The sequence below is a fragment of the Sminthopsis crassicaudata genome, chromosome 3, assembly GCF_048593235.1.
Source record: "Sminthopsis crassicaudata isolate SCR6 chromosome 3, ASM4859323v1, whole genome shotgun sequence".
Lineage (NCBI taxonomy): Eukaryota > Metazoa > Chordata > Mammalia > Dasyuromorphia > Dasyuridae > Sminthopsis > Sminthopsis crassicaudata.
Genome location: NC_133619.1, coordinates 185,471,221 through 185,496,963, shown reverse-complemented (window position 1 = coordinate 185,496,963; position 25,743 = coordinate 185,471,221). Strand labels below are relative to the sequence as shown.

The following is a 25,743-nucleotide window of genomic DNA, read 5'->3' as shown; positions in this document are numbered from 1 at the left end:
GAGGTAAGAAAGGAAACTATATTTTGCTAAAGGGTACCATAAATAATGAAGCAATATCAATACTAAACATATATGCACCAAGTGGTGTAGCATCTTTAACTTACTAAAGGAGAAGTTAAGAGAGTTGCAAGAAGAAGCAGACAGTAAAATTATACTAGTGGGGGATCTCAACCTTGTTCTCTCAGAACTAGATAAATTGGACCACAAAATAAATAAGAAAGAAGTTAAGGATGTAAACAAAATGTTATAAAAGTTAGCTATAACAGATCTTTGGAGAAAATTAAATGGAGACAGAAAGAAGTTTACTTTGTTCTCAGTGGTTCATGGAATTTATATAAAAATTGACCATGAGTTAGGGCATAAAAACCTCAAAATCAAATGCAGAAAAGCAGAAATAGTAAATGCATTTTTTTTTTTTCAGATCATGATGCAATAAAAATCAATGCAATATAAGGTCAGGAGAAAATAAACCAAAAAGTAATTGCAAACTAAACAATCTCATCTTAAAGAATGAATAGGTGAAACAGCAAATCATAGACATAATCAATAATTTCATCCAAGAGAAGGATAATAAGGAGACAAAATACCAAAATTTGTGGGATGCAGCCAAAGTGGTAATAAGGGGAAATTTTATCTCTCTAGATGCTTACTTGCATAAACTAGAGAAAGAGAAGATCAATAAATTGAGCTTGCAACTAAAAATGCTAGAAAAAGAACAAATTAAAAACCCCAATCAAATACCAAACTTGAAATTCTAAAAATAAAAGGAGAGATCAATAAAACTGAAAGTAAAAAACTATTGACTTAAATAAAACTAAGAGTTGGTTTTATGAAAAAAAAATAGATAAACCTTTAGTTAATTTGATTAGAAAAAGGAAAGAGAAAAATCAAATTGTTAGTTTCGAAAATGAAAAGGGATACCTTTCCACCAATAAAGAGGATAATTAGGAATTAATTTGCCCAACTTTATGCCAATAAATTTATCAACCTAAGTGAAATGGGGGAATATCTACAAGATATAGATTGCCCAGATTAACAGAAGAGGAAAACATTACTTAAATAGTCCCATTTTAGAAAAAGAAATAGAACAAGCTATTAATCAACTATTAATCAAATCTCCAGGACCAGATGGCTTTATATGTGAATTCTACCAAACATTTAAAGAACAATTAACTCCAATACTATATAATCTATTTGAAAAAAAAATTATAGACCAATCTCCCTAATGAATACTGATGCAAAAATCTTAAATACATTATTAGCAAAGAGGTTATACCATGACCAAGTAGTATTTATACCATGAGTGCAGGGCTACTTCAATATTAGGAAAACTATTAGCATAACTGACTATATCAATAACCAAATTAACAAAATCATAAGATTATTTCAATAAGTATGGAAAAAGCATTTGATAGAATCCAATACCCATTCCTATTAAAAACACTAGAGAGTGTAGAAATAAATGGACTTTCCTTTAAAATGGTCAGTAGCATCTATTAAAAATCATCAGCAAGCATTATATGTAATGGGGATACATTCCCAATAAGATCAGCGGTGAAACAAGGTTGCCTACTATCACATTACTATTCAATATTGTATTAGAAATGCTAGCTTTGGCAATAAAAGAAAAAAAAAAAAGATATTAAAGGAATTAGAGTAGGTAATGAGGAAACCAAATTATCACTTTTTGCAGATAATATGGTGATATACTTAGAGAACCGTAGAGAATTAACTAAAAAACTATTAGAAATAATCGACAATTTTAGCAAAGTTGCAGGATACAAAATAAATTATCACCATTTTTACACATCACTAATAATATCCAACAGCAAGAGGTACAAAGAGAAATTCCATTTAAAATAACTGTCAATAGTATAAGGTATTTGGGAATCTATCTGCCAAGGGAAAGTCATGAACTATATAAGCAAAACTACAAAACACTTTCCACACAAATAAAGTCAGATCTAAACAATTGGAAAAAATACCAAGTGCTCTTGAATAGGTTGAGCAAATATAGTAAAGATGACAATATTACCTAAACTATTCTATTTATTTAGTGTTATACCAATCAAACTCCCAAGAAATTATTTTACTGACCTAGAAAAAAAATAACAGCAAAATTCATCTGGAAGAATAAAAGGTCAAGAATTTCAAGGAATTAATAAAAAAAAAAAAAAAAAAAAAAAAGCAAATGAAGGTAGCCTAACTGTACCAGATCTAAAACTATATCGTAAAGCAGCAATCATCAAAACCATTTGGTACTGGCTAAGAAATAGAGTAGCTGATCTGTGGAACAGGTTAGGTTCACAGGATGAAATAGTTAATGACTCCAAAGACCCCATCTTTTCGGATAAGAACTCACTATTTGACAAAAACTGCTGGGACAATTGGAAACTAGCATGGCAGAAATTAGGCAATGACCCACACCTAAAACCATATACCAAGATAAGATCGAAATGGGTTCAAGATCTAGATATAAAGAATGACATTATAAACAAATTAGAAGAACATAGTAATTTGTGACCAAAGAAGAACTAGAGATCATTATTGATCACAAAATAGATACTTTTGATTATATTAAGTTAAAAAGTTTTTGTACAAACAAAACTAATGCAGACAAGATTAGAAGGGAAGCAATAGACTGGAAAAACATTTTTACATTCAAAGGTTCTGATAAAGGCCTCATTTCTCAAATATATAGAGAATTAACTCAAATTTATAATAATTCAAGCCATGCTCCAATTGATAAATGGTCAAAGGATATGAACAGACAATTTTCAGATGAAGAAATTGAAACTATTTCTAATCATATGAAAAGGTGCTCCAAATTGATCAGGGAAATGCAAATTAAGGTAACTCTGAGATAATACTACACACAGATTAGCTAAAATGACAGGAAAAGATAATGTCGAATGTTGGAGGGGATGTGGGAAAACTGGGACACTATGTTGTTGGTGGAACTGTGAATGGATCTAACCATTCTGGAGAGCAGTTTGGTATTAGGCTTAAAAAGTTATCAAATTATGCATATCCTTTGACCCAGCAGTGTTTCCTCTGGGATTATATTCCAAAGAGATCTTAAAGGAGGGAGAAGGACCCACATGTGCAAAAATGTTTGTAGAAGCCCTTCTTGTAATGGCTAGAAACTGGAAACTGAATGAATGCCCATCAATTAGAGAATGGCTGAATAAATTATGGTATATGAATGCTATGGAATAGTATTGCTCTAAAAGAAATGACCAACAAGATGATTTCAGAGAGGCCTGAAGAGACTTACATGAACTAATGATGAGTGAAATGAGCAGAACCAGAAGATCATTATACATGGCAATAACAAGATTATATGATGATCAATTCTGATGGACATGGTTCTTTTCAACAATGAGATGATTCAAACCAGTTTCAAATGTCCAGTGATGAACAAAGTTATATACACCCAGAGAGGGGCCTGTGGGAACTGAGTGGACCACAACATAACATTTTCACACTTTCTGTTGATGTTTGCTTGCATTTTGTTTTCTTTCCCAGTTTTTTTTTTCCTTCTTGATCTGATTTTTCTTGTGCAGTAAGATAACTGTATAAATATGTATATATATTTTAACATATTTAACATGTATTAGACTGTTGAGGGCGGTAGCCCCTTGATGTTCCTTGTTTGATCTACAACTTCCTTTGGGACTTGGACCTTTGATACAAGATCTGGTCAAACTAGTTTGGGCTTGTACCAGCCCCCCACTAGATCTGAGCTGGCTTGGATAAAGCCCACCAAAAGTTTGGCTTTCAAGGAATTAACCTGAGCTCCGCCCATTACTTCTTCAAGCAGATAAAAAGAGCAAAGCTAGAATCATCTTTGTTTCAGAGATTTGAAAGATGCCAGCCAAGATGCTTGCATCAGAGATTCTCTGTATCCGCCGCTTTCGGCATATATCTTCCTCTATCTAATGCCTTTTACTAACCAGACCTTAACCTTGCTTCCAAACCATGCAATAAACATCTTTTACCCATCTAGGTTTTCGGGCCTGTAAATTCATTTACAGGGGACTCTCGCCGCCACTAGACCTGACTTAACTTTGTATCCTTGCGCCGAATCCTAAGGGGGTTGCAGGGGAGCTCCATGTGACTCCCTGTACCCCGAATCCTGCCACTAGACCTCACTTAATCCTATTGAGGTATAGACCTCATTATTAGGTATTTACTTCATGATTTGGTTCAAGTTACCTCATCATTTTGTGGTTCCCTATTACCTCATCAAGACTACCTGCTATCTAGGGGAGGGGGTGGAGGGAATTCAGAACAGAAAGTTTTGCAAAGGTCAATGTTAAAAAATTACCCATGCATATGTTTTGTAAATAAAAAGCTTTAATACAAAATAAAATAAAAAAATTAAAAGAAGGAACTATAAATCGTAAACAGGCTCATTTTTCAGGGCTGATGACTTTGCTTACTCTGAGGGTTTCAAGACAACAGGCAAGCTTATAAATTAAGGGAGGGTTGACAGAGCTCTAGGGAAGGGGCTGAGATTGCTATTGCCCACCCCAACTATTCATGGGCTGTGTTGTTTGATACTTCTCTCTCTGGGAAAGGGGAAAAAAGATATTACACACCTCATACTGGGATGTGAACTGATAAGGATTTCACCTCATCCCTCTTGTTCCACACACAGTATTTACCAATTGTAGATTTAACCTAATGACAATAACTCCAAACAACTTAACAATTTTAGCATTTTCCTAATAGTCAAATGATCTTAGCTGTAATTTTTATCCCCTTAAATAAGTTTCCCTTGTGTTTCAGGGAGAAAACAAGACAATTCTTAAAACTGAGATAACAACAGTTTTAAAAATTGACTTAACTTTAGTTAATGAGATTCCCTAAATTCTGATTAAATGTTCTAGATAAACTGAATTTCCATTTGTTTATTTTCCAATTTATGCAAATGATTTCTCTTTTATATATAAGCCAAGGTAAAGGGTTAAGGTGCCAGTTTTTATTGACAAGACATTAGGAAGTCTGACTCTAGATAACTTAAAAGCAGGCTGTTTGTAGCCAGAGTGTTTAAAAAAGTGTTTAAAAGCAAACTGCTTTTCTGTTTTTCTAAATTTCCCAAATTCTTCTGTTAACACTATCAATGCAAATAGATTACAATTTACATATCTCTTTAGTAAATTACTGTAACTTTATATGGGTTTTTAGATGTGACCAACAGATAAATGATTTGTATGTGTGTGTAAAGTAATTTAGAAATTTGTTTGAGATATGATGGCAAAAGCAATTTTAAAGGAGCTCTAATTAAAGCCGAATTACAACTCCTTTAAAATTTAAAATGGGAAGAAGCTGGACAGAATCTGCTGAAGGCTGGGGTGACTGGTGCCAGGATCTCCCTTTAATGGTAGTTTCAGATGCCAGGGTTCAGGGAATGCTGACCATGGTACCTGATCCTCACTTCATCCCCATTGCCCCAAGTTGTGTTGGGAAAATGTTTGGTCAAGGTAGTGTGGTTCTCCATGATTTTGTTGCTTCCTCTATTTCTACAGGTGAGGCAAAATTTGAGTTTTAATCTGAGCTGAGGAAGAGTTAGTAAACAGAAGGACTTGGACTATATTCATTTTGTTAGCAATTCCCACAACTGAGATACACTCAGGACTCTGGGGAGTGGAATGGAGAGGGTCCTTAATACCTTCTGGCTTGCTTTCCCAAAGGAGAAGAAGGGGACCGTGAACAAGATAGGAATCAAGGAAGTTAGCAAAAAATTGCTATTTACCTAATTTGTTTTTTTCTTTTTCTTTTCATTCAGAATGGGGTAAATTCCTGAAATTATCCCTAATGTTTCAGGAATTTTTCTTATCTTAAAATGACTAATTGCCAAACTTCTTAATCATTCCTCTCAAAACTTTGAGAATCTGGTAAGATGTTATTTTAATTTTAATTAGCTAACTTTTTTATGTAGCCCCCAACTTGGCCAGAGCTGAAGTTCACACAAAAAATTTAGGCTTTTAAAGAAATCTTCCCAGCATTCTAACTACAGCAGAGAGGTTTTTTCTTGCAGGTTGCATTTTAAATCTTTCCAGGTAACAAAATCTAGCTAGAACAAACATGATACAGACATTCTGCACAGAGACACAGACACAGACAAAAATGACATGAAAGAGGACTGTCCCATCTTTGCCCAAAGCCATAAAATTTTGCCAAAAGTCATTTTATAGCACTTTGTCTCTTCTGGTGTCTCAGAGAGTAAAAAGGTGGCAAAGGTTCTCTAGTCACTTTTCCAAAAATTTTAAGAATTTTCAAGTCTGGGTGTCCTCAGCAAGGAACACTTGCTGAGTGTGGAGCTCACAACGACTCAGACAAGCTTTCTCCCAGTGGCTTGGGGTGTCCCACCTGCAGGATTGAGGGAGAAAAATGGGGGGCTTGCCTTGATAAGATGGGAATCAAGCTAGGGGAGGCCAGATTCTTCTCATACCGGGCTAAGAAATGTTGAGGTTGAGGAGGGACCCCAGAAAGTTGTTGGTTGTAGACTGGTATCATGAGGTGTCTCAAAAGAATTTGCAGGCTTGAGTTCATATCCAAGTCAAGGGGCAAAATTTATTGTAATTATAATACCAATTAAAGTGGGCTAAAGTTCTGGAGACTTTAGCGAGGACCTTTATTGACATGCTAATTTTGTGGCCTAGAGGAATGGTCTCAGGAATTTAGTTATCACTGACCAGCAGACCTAGGATTATCCAAAAGCCAAAAGACTTTAGAATCATTGATAGACAAGATTGTTAGAACAATAGCATCCTAAAGTTAGAGAATCTCAGGATCACTAATATATCTTCCCTAGAGTTTAAATTATATTCCCAGGCCAGACTTTTACAATTATTGATACAACAATATTCTTAGATCAAAGGGAATTATTCAACTCCCATAACCTCCACTTTTGTTGACACTCCTTACTCCTCTTACAGAGGTAGTCATATCATAGTTCTCATCATTACCACAAATTCCTTTAATTCTAAGATCCTGAAACTTTGAAATTTGCATGTCTAAACATAATCTCCTATTCTTTCATTATGATCATTTGTTTGTACCTCCAGAACCTGCTATTCATCCAGAACTCTGATTTCTCAAATCTTCCTGATTGTCCCAGTCTAACATTTTTTTTTTTTTTTTGTATTCTAACTTCTTCCCTTCTTTTACCATCTTGATCCTTTACTCAATCATTCTAAGATTATCTTTCCCTAATATGGAATCCTTTCTTAACACTATCCTATCCTATCTGGACCTCAACTCTTGAGTTATTCCCCCATCTAAGGCTTCTCTCTCCCTCAAATGCTTTTTAAGGGAGTCATAAAGCTGTGTTGTCTTGGTCATATGCATTCATGCTATCTAAACTTCTTTGAACCTTCACTTTTTCATAACAATCTTTAAAAAAAATTATTCCTGCTTGATGTACCATAGTAGCTATCTTAATCCTCTTCTTTCCTCAAATCCCCATGTCATTCCCCAAAGTGTCCTTTCCTCTTTTACATTTCCAGGCTCATCTCTATTTTTCCTCCACTTCCCTTATTCTCTCTGATCTTAAAGGACAAAGAGGTTGTTCTGGACATTGACAAAGCTAATCTTTCCTTGTTCCTATCTCCTCTCCTTTTTTTCCCTCTGTTTTTGTCTCTCTCTCTCAACATTAATTCCCTCTCTAATTTTCTATCTCTCAATGGACTGTTCTTTTTTTTTAATAAAGTGACCAGCTCTTCCCTATACTAAAAAAAAATTTAAAAATAGCTTTTTGTTTTCAAAATATTTGGAAAGAAAGTTTTCAACATTCACCCTTGCAAAACCTTGTGTTCCAAATTTTTTCTCCCTCTCTTTCCCCCACCCCTTCCCTTAGGCATCAAGTGATCCAATATATGTTAAATATATGCAATTTTTCTATACATATTTCCATAATTATTATGTTACTCAAGAAAATTCAGATCAAATTCAGTTCCAATTGATCAATGATGGACAGAAACAGCTACACCCAGAGAAGGAACACTGGGAATTGAGTGTAAACTGTTTGTACTGTCTTTTTTACCCAGGTTACTTTTACCTTCGGAATCCAATTCTTAGCGTGCAACAAGAAATTTGGTTTTGCACACATATATTGTATCTAGGATATACTGTAATACATTTAACAAGTATAGGATTGCCTGTCATCTAGGAGAGGGGGAGAAGGGGAAAATTTGGAGGGGAGGTGAGTGCAAGGGATAATGTTGTAAAAAAAAAATTGCCCATGCATGTGTACTGTCAAAGAGAATTATAATTATAAAATTAATTAAAAAAAAAAGAGAATTAATTGATTAGCAATGTCAGAATGTGGCAGAGTCGGATGTTGCAGATATGTATAGGGGACCTAATTAAGGAAGTTTCCCATATGGAGAACATGAAGGAAAATGACTGTAAAATATAATAAGCCAAGAAAATTTAAAAAAAAAAAAGAAGAAGATTTAAATAAAAAAAAGTGAAGAAAAAAACAAAATGCAAGCAAACAACAACAAAAAGGTGAAAATACTGTGTTATGATCCACACCTATTCCCCACAGTTGGAATTGACCTTAATTGCCTTGTTGGTGAAAATAGCCACATTCATCAGAATTGATCATTGCATAATTTTGTTGTTGCTGTATAAAATGTTATCTTGGTTCTATTCACTTCAGTTAACATCAGTTCATGCAAGTCGATCCAGGCCTTTCTGAAATTCTCCTGATCGTTTCTTATAGAACAATAATATTTTATAATATCATAACTTATTAAGCCATTTTCCAACTTATGGGCAATCCACTCAGTTTCCAGTTCCTTGCCACAACAAAAAGAACTGCTACAAACAGTTTTGTACATGTGAATCCTTTACTCCTTCTTTAAATATTTTTTATTAAAGATTTTTATTTACAAAACATATGCAAAACCTTTTGTTCTGAAATTTCCCCTCCTTGTCTCCTAGGTGGCAAGTAGTCTAATACATGTTAAATATGTTAAACCATATGTTACATCCAATATATGTATATGTATTTGTACAATTATCTTGCTGCACAAGAAAAATCAGATCAAGAAGGAAGAAAAAAAACTGAGAAAGAAAACAAAAGTGCAAGCAAACAACAACAGAGAGAGTGAGAATGCTATGTTTGGTCCACACTCTGTTCCCACGTTTTTCTTTCTGGTTGTAGATGGTTCTCTTTATCACTGAGCAAGTGGAAATGGTTTGAATCATCTCAATGTTGAAGAGAGCCATGCCCATTAGAATTGATCGTTGTATAGTCTTCTTGTTGCTATGTATAATGATCTCCTGGTGCTGCCTATTTCACTTAGCATCAGTTCATGTAAGTGTCTTCAGGCCTCTCTGAAATCGTCCTGATGGGGTTGTTTCTTACAGAACAATAATATTCTGTAATATTCATATACCATAATTTATTCAGCCATTCTCCAATTGATGGAAATCCATTCAGTTTCCAGTTTCTAACCACTACGAAAAGGGCTGCCACAAACATTTTTGCACATGTGGGTCCCTTTCCCTCTTTTAAGATCTCTTTGGGATATAATCCCAGAGGAAACACTGCTGGGTCAAAGGGTATACACAGTTTGATAACTTTTTGAGCATAGTTCTAAACTGCTCTTCAGAATGGTTGCATCCATTCACAGTTCCACCAGTTTTCCCACATCCCCTCCAACACTGGTCATTATCCTTTCCTGTCATTTTAGCCAATCTGAGAGGTGTGTAATGATATCTCAGACTTGTCTTAATTCGCGTTTCTCTGATCAGTAGTGATTTAGAGCATTGTTTCATATGATTAGAAATGGTTTTAATTTCTTCATCTGAAAATTGTTTGTTCATATCCTTTGATCATTTATCAATTGAATAATTGCTTGTATTCTTATAAATTTGAGTCAATTTCCTATATATTTTAGAAATGAGACTTTCATCAGAACCTTTGAATATAAAAAAATTTCCTAGCTTTCTGCTTCCTTTCTAATTTTGTCTCCATTAGCTAAAACAATTTTTAAAAATCACCTTCCTCTTGATGCTGATATTCCTTACTGTTTCCTTCCTGTTAACGTTTTTAACTTAACTTGCTCACTATTCACTCCTTAGTTGACTGTCTCTACCACTGTGGTGAAATGACCTCTTAGCTGCCAAATTCAATGATCTTTTCTCAGTACTCATCCTTCTTGACTTTTATGTGGTATATGCCATTATTGACCAGTCTTCTAAATTCTGTTTCCTCCTCCATCAATATATGGGGCATTGTTCTCTCCTATTGCTCCTTTCATATGTCAGATTGCTCCTTCCTTGTGTTTTTTCACTGTTCCCTTGGGAACTGTAGGTGTTCCTAAGTGCTTTATACTTAGCCTTTTTCTTCTCTTTCTTTATTTTGTGACCCTCTTCCATTCTGCCCATTACCACATTTTCAATCATCATCTCTAAATTTATATGCACATCTCTTATGAAGAATTGTTACAGTGCTAGTGTTAGAATCCCTAGTCCTTCCTTTGAGTCCCATATCCAATATTTAGTAGCTGTGTGACCACAGCTTTTTAAAGCTTTTTTATGGCTCAGTTTCATTATGTAAGAAAACTGTTTCATCATAGTTAATAATAACTATAGCTCTTATTTCAAGGTATCTTGATGAGGTCAAGATAAGATAATGCATGTAAAACATTTTGCAAACCTTAAATTGCTTTATAAATGTCAATTATTATTATCTTCTTTTGAACTTGTCATTCATTTTTAATTTCCTACTGGAAATTTCTACTTGATTTGCTGATACTACGAATAAATTGGCAAAAAGCTAACATCATCTCTCCCCAAACTTTTCTTCATACAAATCTATCTGTTTCTGTTACACTCTGTCACCACTTATCAGGCTTAATTCTTCCAGTATTGTACAATAAGAGCACTGGCCCTGGAATGAGAGGAACTGGCTTCCAATCTCACCTTTGATCTTGGACAAGTCATTTAACCTCTCTTGGAGTCAGGTTGGAGTAGGAGATGGAGCTTCTCCATATACAAAATGAGGAGGCTAAACAAGATGGCTTCTTGGGTTCCTTCCAGCTCTTGACATCTAGTAGTATGATCCTTATTATTCACATCTGATTACCAAGATGCCACTCCATTCAATCACAGTACTCAACACTGCCATAACTATCATTCAAATCTTCATCATCACTTTCCTGGGCTGTTGTAAAGGGATCTGGTATCCTCTCTCTTCCTCCATCATCTCTTTCCTTTCTCACAGCTGTTAAAATAATTTATTTGATGCATAGGCAATGGCTTGTTATTAACTCTAGGACAAAATAATAATAGTTGACATTTATAATAGTGCTTTATGATTTACAAACTACATACACATCTTGTTTGGTACAAATTCCTTACCCTATTAATTAAGGAATTGATTTCAAACTGATCTTTCCAATATTATTTTATACTTTTCTTCATACCCTCTATTCCTGCAAAACTGGAATATTAGCAACTCTCCCATAACATCTGTCTTCTGTTTTTAACCCTCTATGCATTTTACATTCTAAGAGGCAATTTCCATAGTTAAGACACATTCCCTCCATATCTCCATCAATTAAAATCCTTTTCTACTTTGAAAGGTTTATTCAAATACCACTTTTTCCATGTTTGTCCAGCCTGGTTTGTCTCTGCATGATTCCATTTGGGATTTTCTAGGCAAAGATGCTAAAGTAGTTTGCCATTTACTTGTCCAGATCATTTTATAGCTAAGGAAATTGAGGCATCTTTCCCACAATACCTTTTGATATCCTTTTGATATAACATTTTAATTCAAATTATCTTAGAGTATTTGTCTGGAAAATTTGTTTTTATTGTATCTTTTTTCCCCCCCCGAGGCAATTGGGGCTAAGTGACTTGCCCAGGGTCACACAGTTAGGAAGTGTTAAGTGTCTGAGATCAAAAGTGAACTCAGGTCCTCTTGACTTCAGGGCTGGTGCTCTATCCACTGTGCCAACTAGCTGCCCCATCCTTATTGTATCTTAACCTTGTACCATACTTACTTGTGTATATGTCCATCTTCCCTCATTTCCATTAGACTATAAATTCTTTGAGGGGGAGCACTTAAAAAAAAATCTTTGTGTACAGGGTCCAGCACATGCTTTGGAGGCATTTATTAAATATTTATTGAATCAAATTACTATTTAATTTTACACTGTCATAAAACTCTTATTTGTTAAGTACTAAAAAAAAAACTTGTTTCATTGAACAATTGAGCACAAATTTCTTTATATTTAATTCAGTTTGGGATAATCAAAAAAAGAATTATGAGATGAGCTACTTTTATTGAAGTGTAAGAGGGCCTTTTTACAGCTTAATCTTATTTTTGTAACATTTAAGTAGCAGGGAGTCAGGAAGACCTGGATTCAAATCATGCTTCAGACCCTTACTAGCCATGTTATCATTGAGCAAATCACTTAAACTTTAGTTTCTCAACCTCAATTTTCCTACCTGTAAATAATATTAATAACACCTAACTCAGAGTGGTTTTGGTTGTCTCCTTCCTCAATTATTCATATTTGTGGTTCAAAGAGTCTATTTCCCAAATATGAAACTAATTCTGCAAGATATTTGTACTATCAAATCAGTTCTTCCTTTCCTTCAGTAACAAAGAATAATTTGTGTCAGTAAAATTTCTAACATTACTGTTGTCCAAGGACAAACTTAGATCTCAATGAGCCAAATCATCAGTTTTCCATGTTTTGATTATAAAAATACTTTCATGTAAAAGTGATTTAAATATTTAAAATTGACATTTTAACTTAGGGATCCAAGTCTTTTATTCAAAAGACAATCAAATTTTTTTTTCAGGTCTATTGTTGTAGTGGGGGAGGGAGAAGTTTGGAAGAGATGTTGATGTGTGGGGAAAGAAGAAGGTGAGATTGGTTTTAATGTGTAAAAAAGGAAGTAGAAAAGGAAAAAAAGGAAGGAACAGTGGGAGACGAGAATATTGAGTTCAGTTTAGTAATTTATCTGGATTGAGAACATATGTTGTGGCTTTCTTGTTAAATTTCACAGAGAAGACACGTTTCCTAAAATACTTTGTAATTCTCAGTTTAATGTATCACATTTAAACTGAATAGTTTTAACATAGTTGTGTCCAGTCTTTCTTCTTAGAAGTCACCTGTCACATTTTCTCTTTTCACTGTATCTAAATTTGCTAAACGCAGATTTTGGTTTATGGGTACATCAAACCCCAAGGCTGCTTTCTCCTTATGAGGGAGGGACAGATGAGAGTGAATTTGGAGTAACAAGGAAGAGACAGATAGAGACAGAAAGACAATAGGCAGGCAGAGACGCGGAGACACAGAGACTCAAGGATGGTGAAAGACGAACAGAAGTAGAGACAGAGACACCTATCGTCTGACTCATAGCAGTTTCTTAACAAGGCTCTTCCCTGTTTTTCCTGGAGGCGGAGACTGATTTCAGAAACGGAGATAAGCTCGATTCCTTCCACCTACAGACTCCTTTCTAATGGGGTGATGTGGTGGTGGCGGCAGTGGTGGAGATTTGTGTGAGTGTGTGTGTGTACGCGCGCGCGCGCGCTTATTACTGGAGGAAAAGATTAGAAATGAGATACACATAGAGCACTGAGTGCACAGTGGGTATGAGCTCTCGAGGTTCAGGGCAATTAATTTTACTGCAGCTTGACACTCGAGTCTAAGTCGCCTTGAGCCGGCAGCCGCGGGGACGCGGGACAGCAGGTGCATGTTATGTGGACTGGTGGGGTCTCCCCGCCCCCGCTCCGCCTCCATCCCGAGTCCGATTTGGTGTGCAGCCTGGGCTCCTTTGCCTGATGTGGAGCCGCAAAGGCCAGCTCCCCGCCCCTTCTCTCTCTCTCCGCCGCTCCCTCCTTCCTTACTCCACTCCCCTTTCTGACCGCTGGAGATATTGGCAAGTGTAGCGAGTGACTTGATCAGAATGTAGCCCAGAATCCGCTGAGTAGAAGGCATGGGTAGAATATCGAGAGACCGGCAACTGGAGGTAGAGGGCGGGGGAGAAATTTTCCCTCATTTCCCAGTGTGGGTTTCCTGAGTACATGAAGACACAATCATCTCCGTAGCTCAGCCCAAACTGGGATTTGTTACAGCTCGGTGGGTCAAGGAAAAGCAGTCAGTGGAGGTGGTCTGGCCCGCGGGGGCAGAAGCGCCCGGTAGCAGCAGGTGGCTTCTTCGGGAACCCAGCGCTGGTAGTCTCAGGGGCCTCATGGGCACAGACTGCCCCGTGCAGTGGACTAAGACGCACCGCTGAACTAGAGCACCGAGCCTCCCTGGAGTCACTGGACACAGATGGACCCCGAGGTCATCGGGCGGGGCCTCCGGGCGCCTCCGGCACGGGCACCGCCTCAGCTGTTGCTGCTGCTTCTGCCTCTGCTGCTGTTGCTGCAGGTGGCCGTCCCAGCCTCTGCCTTTTCAGAAAACCTGCTGACCGCCCCGGGGGTGATGGGGACCAGTCTGGTCTCCGCCAGCCCCGGGAGCGTGGTAGCTCCGGGAACTACTCCCTTTGAGGAGAGCCGGCTGCCGGTGTTTACTCTGGACTATCCCCATGTGCAGATTCCCTTCGAGATTACCCTCTGGATTTTGCTGGCTTCCTTGGCCAAGATCGGTGAGTGACTTGGTCCCCCTGCTGGGGATCCTTGGAGAGAGGCTGAATAGCCAGGTTGGGGTGGGAGAGGGGGAAGCGCGCGGGGTGGGGGGGAATGCGGAAGAGGGCACTATTTGAGTGAGTGAGAGTCTGGGGATTTGCGCGTAGGTGTGTGGATGGAGAATTCTGCTCCCATCTCCCCCTAAAGTAACTGTGAGAGATATGGAAGGATCATTTTGTGAGAAAGGAACATGAAGCCAGAGCAGTATTTTGTTTGTTTTGAACTTCGGTATTACGTGCACATCGAGCTGGAGTGGAGGAGGATAAAGACGAAATCTTATAAAATAGAGTTAATTCTTCCTTGAAAAGAAACAAAAGATAAAAAGGTCTAAAAGTAAAGCTGAATCAGCAACGTGGTTCTTGGTTTCTTGCTTAATCGAGAAAGCAGGCTGCATTTTATCAATGTTACTTGAAGAAAAAGCACTTGAGTTAAATTTTTAAAACCTGACGGCCTGAGAGGAGGTAACATGGTACCTGCTGTGGATGACTAATGAGATGCATGGAAAGGTACCAGTGACATAGGAACTGTACAAATGAAAACGAACTCTTACTCTCTGAAGCCAGCACTCATTAGGGTGCTGTAAAGCTGCTCTTACTTGTACAAAAAACAGAGCTTTTACTAACCTGGGCGATAAACCTTTAAACCTCTTTAGGAATGAGGGACTGTACAGAGTTTTGTCACATTCATTAAAAAAAAAAAAAAAAATATATATATATATATATATATATATATATATATATATATTCAGTAATGTGTTGCATACATAACTCTTTTGCATTAAATTATGCCTTTAATTTTGCTTTAACTTTAAATATGAGATAAATTGGCAAAAAATATTTCTGGTCTACTAAGGGAAAGAAAACTGATTTCAGAGCAGAACTTTACAAGCCCCAGTTCTGACACTTATTAGTAGTATAAAGCTGGGTAAATAATTTAATCTCAGTCATCAATAATGTGGGAGGAAATATAATATCTGTGAATCCTACTTTGTAGGATCAGTATGAGAACAGTGGATTAGGCACCCTAGATTTGGATTCATAAAGACCTTTCTTTACCACCTTAGATACTGAATAGTTGTGTGACTCTCCACAGTTCACTTAACCTCCTGGGGCCTCAGTTTCCTCTTCAGAAAAATGAGGAGGATTTGACACTCTTTAAGTGCTATACAAAAGAGATATTATTGTAGTGTTATACCCAAAACTTAGGCTCAAATTTTTCTTGACTGACCTTGATTATCTGTGTCACTTTAGGCAGTTGTTAGCTTGTCTTGGCTTTGGTTTTCTTATTTGCAAAAATAATGCTGGACTGGAAGACCTCTGAGACCTTTTCTAGTTCGGCATACAAGACTCTATAATTGTTATTTACTGGAATAAGTGGAAACTGGAATAGTTTTTTAAAAAGAGTCCATTCAAGATATCATTTGATAACTTAGTAGTTGTATTGTTACTAATTGGCTAATTTTAGATTCTTTGAAAGATATCATTTGATGGACTCCTTGACAAACATATATGTATGCATACATGCACATACTATATGTGTGTTTATAATTTTTCTCACTGCTGTTTCTATTACTTTTCATTAATATTTCCATCTTGTAGCCTTTTCCTATGTTTTTTGAGGTTTTTCTTAGTTCTCTATTTCAACTTCCTTCAAACCTGTTTGCTATGTAACCTTGCTCCTTGGCTTTGCCCAATTATTTTCTCCTTTGGATTTTTGCTTTCATGGGATTTTTCTTTTGTCACATATCTTGTTTATTAAAATAGACAATACTGATATTTTTATGATTTTATCTGAGGAAAAAAGTCCCAGTGTGGAAACTTCCTTTACTTATGCAAATCAGCACTCATCTTTACACCTTAATATCTGCAGTCTTAGAGAGTTTCCTGGAGTAATGAAAGATTATATAACACACCCAGAAACAGTCAGAAACAGGACTTCCACCCAGGTCTTCTTGACTCTGTGAACCCAGATACATTGAGATGCTTCTTGTTTGTTAAATCCTTTCCTTGTATGAGTATGTGTTATTTGTGTTTAATTGTTTTTCTTTCCTAAGTTAAATATTTGTTATTTCATCTATTTCCCATACCTGACAAAATTCCTAACTCATTTTGTTACTATTGTTCCCTCTCTCCTCCCCTGAATCTTAAAAGAAAATTGGTGTCAGGGGCTATCTTCAGCTCTCTCTCTCTCTTTTTTTTTTTTTTTTTTCTTTCTGAGGCTGGGGTTAAGTGACTTGCCCAGGGTCACACAGCTAGGAAGTGCTAAGTGTCTGAGACCAGATTTGAACTCGAGTCCTCCTGAATTCAGGGCTGGTACTTTATCCACTGTGCCACCTAGCTGTCCTGATAGTCAGCTCTCTCAAAGATATTTGCTGCTGAGTGAGGACTTGTGTGTGTACGTGTGTGTGTATGTGGAGGGGGTTAGAGTGAAGGGTTTTGAGCTCTGGGTATTGAGGTTAGTTCTGAAGACAGAAAAGTACAACTCTCAGGTGTTTCAGTTCTGACTAATAATAGTCAAGACCACTTCTGCCACAGCTTTGCCCTGAGCTGAGCTCCTGAATCATGCAGATGCTGATGCCCTTAGTGGAATACAGAATGTTTATGAGCTTTCTGAATGGTTTTAAACTGGACTACCCCTAGTACATTCACCCAGTCATTGCATGATGACCAGACAAGCTGTTATTTCTAACAACCTAATTCTGTCATATTTCGAAAGGCTGTGTAGGTTCAGCTATTGAGTGTGGCTTGACTGGTTAGAATTATACAGTTCACCCTCATGATATTATTGGTCCTCTTGTAGAATTAAGGGGTGAACAACAACAAATTAATAGTACACAGACTCATTTTTATATCAAATGGACTTAGGGGCAAAATACCAAGTTCAAATCCCAATTCCAACTCCTGAAATGAAAAGTTGGACAAATTAATTGATTTCTCTTTTCTTAGTCCTAGCTTCTTTATTTGTAAATAAGGATAAAAATATTTGAATTGCCTTCAGCTAGAGTGCTGGACCCATAATCAAGAAGAACTGAGTTCAAATCTAGCCTCAAAATTGTATAGCTGTGTGACATTGGGGAAGTCATTTAACCTCTGATTGTCCCAGTTTCCCTAAATGCAAAATGGGGATAAATAATGGAATCTACACTTCAGGGTTGTTGTGAAATTGAAAGAGATAATATTTGTAAAATGCTTAGAACAGCATAGTTGTTGTATCAGTAAGTCCATTTGGGTCTTTCTTGACAAAGATACTGAAGTGGTTTGTGATTTTCTTCTCTAGCTCATTGTAGAGATTAAGAAACTGAGGCAAACAGAGTTAAGCAATTTACCCAAGATCAACATAGCATTAAGTGTCCCAGGTTGGGTGATTTATTCACTGCGCCACCTAGCTGCTATATGTTAGAGTTGGTGTAAAGATTGAATGAGATAATTATTTATAAAGCTCTAAAGAACAGCATAGAAGGTTCTTAATGCATTGTAGTTTCTTTCCTTCCTTCTTTATAAAATTGTAAAGAAAGTATTTTATAAAACAAAACATTTTACAAATTTAAACAATTAGGACATTTGGATACTTTTCTCTTACATGATGTGATAAACTGGAATTTACATGTCCTTTGGAAACATGAGAGAACTGAAATATAATATGTTCAAAATTGTGTCTTTTATGGAACTCATTTTCCCAGAGAAAGGCTGAAAGTGTTGCGGAAAGAACATTAGCTCTGGAGTTTGAACACTTGAATTCAAATCCCACCTCAGATGTTTACTATTTATGTGACCTTGGACAAGACATTGAACCTTCTCAGGCCACATTTTCCTCATTTCTAAAATTAAGGGAGTTATGTGGAGATGCTCAAGAAGTCCTTTCTAGTTATATTTCAGTGGTTCTGTGATAAGAGAATGACTGAAAAGCACAAACATGTTTTTGTTAAGTTTGACTAATGCCTGGTGTTGGCATTCAAAATACTTTTACTAAATTCAGTTCAGCATACTATTTGAAAGATCAGAATCCAAGCCTTCCTAAGACAATAGAATTTATTTCTGGGGGGAAAATGTAAGGATGGAACTTTATTTTGAGGTGTTTTGTCTTATGTTAAAACACACTTCCTATTTAAGATTATATGCAGTAGTGAATAGAATGCTGGACTTTGAATCCTGTGGACTAGATTCAAATGCTGCCTCCAGGACTATCTGTGTGATCTCTTGGTAAGCCATTAACCTCCTTTGCAGAATAAAGTAATTGGGTCTCTTGACTTCTAAGCCTTTTTTCAGCTTTAAATTTATGAACTTTAGTAGATTGAAAAAGTCTGAGTCTAAATATAATCTGTAATTTTCATATAAAATGACATCAATTTTCCTCACAAACTCTGTACAAAACCAAACTTTAACATTACAGCATCAATGATAATGGACTTAGAAAGCTCTAAAAAATTTTAACATTTTTATCAGGAAAGAAAATCCCAATTTGTTAGTTTAATCTATTAACTCATCACTCTTCTAAATTTTTTTTTTTTTGTTGTTGTTGCTGGTGGTGTTTCACCAGCTTTGAGATTTTATTGGTCTTTAATGAGAAAATTCCCTCTACTGTTTTAAGTCAGCACTTTCTCTGTAACTTTAGCCATAGGGTACACTTAGATGTTGAATGACTTTTCAAAGTTCACACTTTATTTTAAAGGCAAAATTTGAACTTTTTTTTTTTTACTCTGAGGGCAACCTACTATTCACTCTGAAGCAAAGTTATCTTTTTGCTTCTCATTTTAGTTTATATCACTCTTTCTGTATTATGACTGCTCTAATTTACAGTATTTGAACTTTTGTTGATAAAGTTTTAGTTGATTTCCCTCCTAATAGAGGGATACCTTATTCAAATTGGATTAAAACTAAATATCTTATTTAAAAGAAAACAGAATCAATAAAGTGTCTGTGGAAGGGGATAGAGATAGAATAACACTGTATTTTAAAGAGATATACTCCTATGAGGTAATACAAGAACGAGGATGGGGAAACATGGCAGAGAATATTTGACTAATGATCAATGGAGGTAAAATTATAGTGATATTGTCAATGTTATATTTTATGTATGTATACACACATATATAATGAGTATTTCCCACTTGGACAGAAGGAAGAAATAGATGAAGACAAATCACAAACAAATCATAAATCTAGTGCAAAGTCATCTAATAACAAAGATGGAAGACTTCAGTTACCCAGATATCTGCTAGGACTCCTCTCTTAAAAGTAGTATCTCCTTTAAAATGAGTTCTATTCTAGATTTGATATTCACCAATAAGGAAGTAATTCCTTGGGGGAAAGGGACCACTTTATTTTAGAATGATAGAGAATAATGTCCCAAACTCCAGATGAGCTTGTGAGAAAAGCTAAAGGCAACAGAAATGTGGAGGATTTTTGGTTATACTCGGGGAAAAATAGGAGAATCACTAAGAAGGTCAGATTGTTTTTGATGAGGTGGGGTCTTCAAGGATTATTACTAAGAGTCAGAAAACTGGAGTTCTCATCTTAAGCCTGTCATTAACCACCCATATAAGCTTGGACATGTCTTATAATGTCTCAGAATTTTAAATCTTTGTCATTTTAAACACATATTTATAAAATTAGTATGTTGCATTAGATGATCTCTAATACCTTTTCCAGATCTATCATTTTGTTTCTAATTAAAATGCAAATCTAAACAATCAGATATGGTGATTTTGTGAGCAGTGATAATTGTGAAAATTTATATGGTATTTTCCTAGTATTTTTTTCTTTAAACTATATTAATGACCATAGACTATCAGATAGCTCTCTTCAAAACTAATATTAAAGGTAAATCCAAATGTCTGGTTTTGCTATCTATATGACAGTAATTTTAAAAGAGCTACTTACTTAACCCTATTGAGCAGATATAGAAACAAACTTTGCTGTTTTTCTCCAGTTGCATTCTTGCAGTTGGAGAAATAAGAACAGAGCTTTCTAGTCTTTAAACTTAATGGTAAAGCTTTGGGGGAAAAAATCACTGGATTGAAAGGGAAGTCTCAGTTTCTAATTTCAACTTATTTTTACCTTAGCTAAATTCATTAATGTCTCCATCTCTCACTTTCTTCAGTTGTAAAAATAAGTATGACCTGTCCAACTAGTGTTTTGTATTTTGAAGATGATTTTATGCATAAACACATGCATACTACATACATATACACACATACATATATAAATATGACATTAAATATTTGTATGTGTACATAATGCATGTATACAAATAACTGTGTATATGTACACATATATACATATATGTATATGTGAAAATATTTGGGAAAAGCTGAAGAAGCTATCCAAATAAGAGGTATTGTTCATACAACCATAAGTTGCATGTTATCTTCATACATGTTATCTTATATTTGATATTCAGAACCCTGTGAATGAAGCAGAGTTGATATGATGCTTTCCATTTTATTCATAAGGAAACTGAATCACAGAGAATTGTTACTCACTGTCTCATGGCTAAAAATGGCAGAGCTGGGTCTAAGAAACAGATTTTGTGATTTCAAATCTACTGCTATTTCTAGTACACCACACTGCCTCTGTTATTTTCACCATCATAGACTTTTAAGAAAGTTATCTGGGGGAATGTAACTGGCATAAAGTCCCATAGTCAGAGGGAGGATTTGAATCAAAGTTATCCTAATTCCAAGCTCTCTTATCTAGTGGGCCATCCTCCTTCTTAATATTCTATTAGTGGGTATTTTACCTTCTTGTGTGCCTAGATATATTCTGGAGTTCTATCCTGGGTCATCTCTTCCTTTCTCCCTATAATGTCTTTCCTTTATTGTTCTTTTACATCCCTTGGTTTCGACTCTCATTTCTCTGCATAAGACTCCAAAATCTATATATGAAACAATGGTCTTTCTTCTCAGTTTCAAACCTGAATATTAATTGTTTATTATAAAATTTTCACTACATGTGTAACTCATTTTGTTTTCCCCAAAACCTTACCCTCTTCATTACTTACTTATTTCTGTTGAAAGCATCACCATCCTTCTAGTTGCATGGCTTTCCATCCTCAGGGTCAACCACTACCTTTCCATATCATTTACAGTTCTAATCACTTCCCAATTCTTGTTGATTCTGCTTCCATAAAATATATTTAATTAATTTCCTTCCCTCCATTCATATAACCACCATTTTAGGTCTGGACTTTTGCAATACCCTCCTAATTGCTCTTTCTGCTTACATGCTCTCCCTTCTTTGATCCATCCCTCCTTTATATAGCTGTGACATTTATATTGTTAAAACATAGCTCTGATAATAGCATACTTATGCTCAAGAGGCTCTTTTGGCTTTCCTTTGCTACATATTCACTTGGCTCTCTATCTCCAGCCTACTTTTCCAGACATATGACATATTGCGTTCTTTCATGTACTCCCCTCCCATTGTTTCCAGCTAACCTCTCCTATTTTTTAATATTCCATACAGAGCATGCCATTTCCTATCTATATCCCTTTTTACAAATCACAAATATTTAGAATGAGCTACCACTTCATCTCTAACTCATTAGAGGCTCTAACTCTCTTCAAAGCTCATTTTAAAATTGAACTGGACAAAATTAGTCTGATACGGGATAAAAGAATTTTGACAAAAGTTATACTGAGAGTTAACAGAGGGAGAATCAAATTAGTCAACAAAAATTTATTGAGGTGGCACCAATGCATAAAGTGCTGGATTTGGAATCAGGAATACCTGAGACACTTGCTAACAATATGATCCTGAGCAAATAACTTAGCCTCACTTGCCTCAGTTTTCTCATCTCTAAGAAAGAGAATAATAATAGTGCTTAACTTCCATGGTTCTTGTGGGGATAAAATAAAATTATATTTATAAAGTGTTTTGTAAATCTTTAAATTCCACATAAAAATTAGCTGTTATTAAAGTTTAATAACAGTTTTCTAGCACCAAACTAGGTACTGGGGAACACAAAGTAAAGAAAAAAAGACCAAAAAAAAGGAAAGAAAAAGAAAATTGGAGATAATCTCAGAGGGAAGACATTCACATGAAGGGAGAATGGGAAAGGCTTTTTGCAGATGATAATATTTTCTGAAACTTGAAGGAAGCCATAGAAGCCAAGAAAAGGTGATGAGGACAAAAACATACCTGGAATGAGGGAAGCCAATGAAAAGGAGTTGTATTTTTTTATGCAAGGAGTAGCTAGGAGACCAGTGTCACTAGATCATAGTGTATAGGGAGAGGGATAAAATGTGAGAAGACAGAACAGATAGAAGAGGATCAGGTTATGCTTAAAAGCCAAATAGAGGATTTTTTATATTTGATTCTGGAGGTAGTAAGGAGCCACTGGAGTTTATTTATGTGTGTGTGGGAAGGGAGAATTGAGGGGAAAATGACATAATCAGACCTGTGGAAAATCACTTTGTTAGCTAAATGGATATTGACTGAATTGAGGAGATGCTTGAGGCAGAGGGACCAGTAAGAAGGCTATTTTAATCATTCAGGTATGAGAATATAGAAATCTGCATGAAATCAAGTCAAATCAGCAAGCAATTATAAATCATCTATGTGCCCAGTAGTGTATTAAATGCCAGGTGGCAGCAATATTGGGGAAGAGGAGGAGATGGGTACCAGAGCTATTGTGAAGATAGAATCAATTGACTTGGCAACAGATTGGATATAAGGGATTTGAGAGAGTAAAAGGCTGAGAATGGCACCTCGGCTGCAAAAGGAGAAAGTAAAAACACTTTGTGGATGACACATTGGGCCTTAAGAGATAGATAGGATTTCAGGGAGATAGAAAAAAGAGAAGTGTTGGGTAAGGTATACCAGATAGTGGGAACATTGTAAGTAAAAGGAAGCAGGAAAATGTGGGTCTTGTTTAAAAAATGGCAAATCTCCAATTTTACTGGATCAGAGGGTAGATGAAGAGCAGTAATGGGAAATAAGGCTGGAAAGGAAAATGGAGTCCTAATTATTTCATTACATGACTTAGCTTAGTTTTTTTTTTTTTTTTTTTTTTTTTTTTTTTTTTTTTAATGGTTGAATAAAACCATAGGTTGGTGAGAAAACTCAAAGGTAAAATTTTTATCTAGCTTTCCTGTCTGGCAAATTTATCTTATCAGGGATTAGTACTTATTTGTTTTTAATTAACACTTTTTAATGAACTTAAACCTATATATAACTGTTGTTGTTTAGTCTTTTCAGTGCTGTCCAACTGAAATGTGATCCCATTTGGAGTTTTCTTAGCAAATATACTAGAGTGGTTTGCCATTTTTCCCCCAGCTCATTTTACAGGTGAGGAAACTGAGGCAAAGAAGGCAAAGTGACTTACTTTGGGTCACACAGCTAGTAAGTGTCTCAGGCCAAATTTGAATCCTGGAAGATGAGTCTTCCTTACTTGAGGCCTGACATCTATGTGCACTATGGTGATACCCAACTGCTCCCTGTATAGAACTTTAAGATTAACCCTGTTCACACAGGTAGGAAATGTCTGAGGAGGGGCTCATAGAATCATCGAATGAGGACCATAAAAATAGAATTGGAACCTTCTTGTTTTACAGAGAAACAGTTTGGCATAGGAAATAGAATAGAATTCTAGACTTGAAATAAGGAAAATCCTTCCCTGACACTTAATTGACCCTGGGCAAAGATTTCTTTCATCATTAGTTTCTTCATCTATAAAATGGTGATAATAAATAGTATCTATCTTACAGGCTATCAGACACTGCCTCAGACACTAACCAGCTGTATGACTTCAGGCCAGTCATTTAACTCTCTTTGCTTAAGTTTCCTCATTTGTAAAATGAGTTGGAAAAGGAAATGGCAAACCACTTCGGTATCTTTGCCCCAAATGGGGTCATGAAGAGTCAGATGTGATAGAAATGATCAAACAGCAACAACTTTGTAGGATTGTTGTGGGAGCCAAATGAAATCATATACATATATAGGATCCTAGATTTAGAAATGGAAAGAATCTAATAGATTCCTTTAAATTTAAGAATGTGAGGATTTAAGTTTAAGGATTTAATCCTTTCATTGTATGTTTGTGGAAACTGACACTCAAAGAGGTTAAGTGATACACAATAATATATCTAGTAAATGTCTGAGGCAGAATTTGAATGCAGATGTACCTGACTCCATATCTGATATTTTATTTACTCTGCCACATTGTCTATAACTGTAACTAAAAATAAATGTTACTTATATTCATTATTATTATAATTATTACTAGTAAGAAAATGGAAGTCTGCAGAGCTACTCAGTATCACACAAATAGTAAGCATTAGAGGCAAGGTTTCAGCTAAAAATTTTTGGCTGCAAAGCCAGTGGAAAGAGTTTTCAGATCTAACACACTTTCTCCTGTACTGTACTATGTTGGAAGCCTTTTCCGGATATTAAAAAACAGAGGCACTGATGAAACACACAGAGTGTCCTTTACTTTTCCTTTACTCTTGCTAAGGTGACTTCTAAAGCATTTATGTAGGCCATAGCAAATTTAGGAATAATCCAAGGGCTACTATTAGTTAAATGAGAAATTGGATGTAAAAGTACCTGGAAAAATACAAAGCACTATGATATATAAGGTGTGATTTTAAAAATGTGTTCAATTGTGGCTGAACAGAGAGTGTTGGACACGGATGTGGGTTTTCTGGAATAATAGGGAATATTTTATTAGACAAGATTAGAGAAGGAAAATTCTTAATTCTTTTTTGTTTTAACATTGGTTCTTCCTGTCTTGCCCAGGGCAGCATTGACTTAAGAGTTTGATTTCACTGCTGACTATCATAAAAGTTTTGACCTCCATAATACTCTCCCATCCCCACTTCCATGGGGCTCACCATATTGGTGTCAGACTTATCGTGAACAATGATCAGCTTAGTCTTAATTGCAGTTCAGAACTCCCAGTCTCAAATAATACACTACTCTTGTTTTCACTAGTAAAAAGAATTACTGCTGTGTACCATTATGCCAGGGGAGAAATTTCTTAATAGAGGTGAATCATAAGCCAGAGTTCAAAGAAAGAAAATTATGTGAATGGTAATCACATGAAACAGGACATTACATATGCACATAAAATAG

The 25,743-nt window shown here is 35.9% G+C and overlaps 1 protein-coding gene across 1 annotated transcript in view; it reads left to right on the top strand.

The window, feature by feature from the left end:
- The first annotated feature begins 12,831 nt into the window (after positions 1-12,831).
- SLC9A2 (solute carrier family 9 member A2) overlaps positions 12,832-25,743 on the top strand; it is a 117,549-nt gene continuing 104,637 nt past the window's right edge. The window contains exon 1 of the mRNA XM_074299713.1: positions 12,832-14,631. Coding sequence (XP_074155814.1) covers positions 14,316-14,631 — 316 coding nt within the window. The 5' untranslated portion in view covers positions 12,832-14,315. The remainder of the gene's footprint in view (positions 14,632-25,743) is intronic.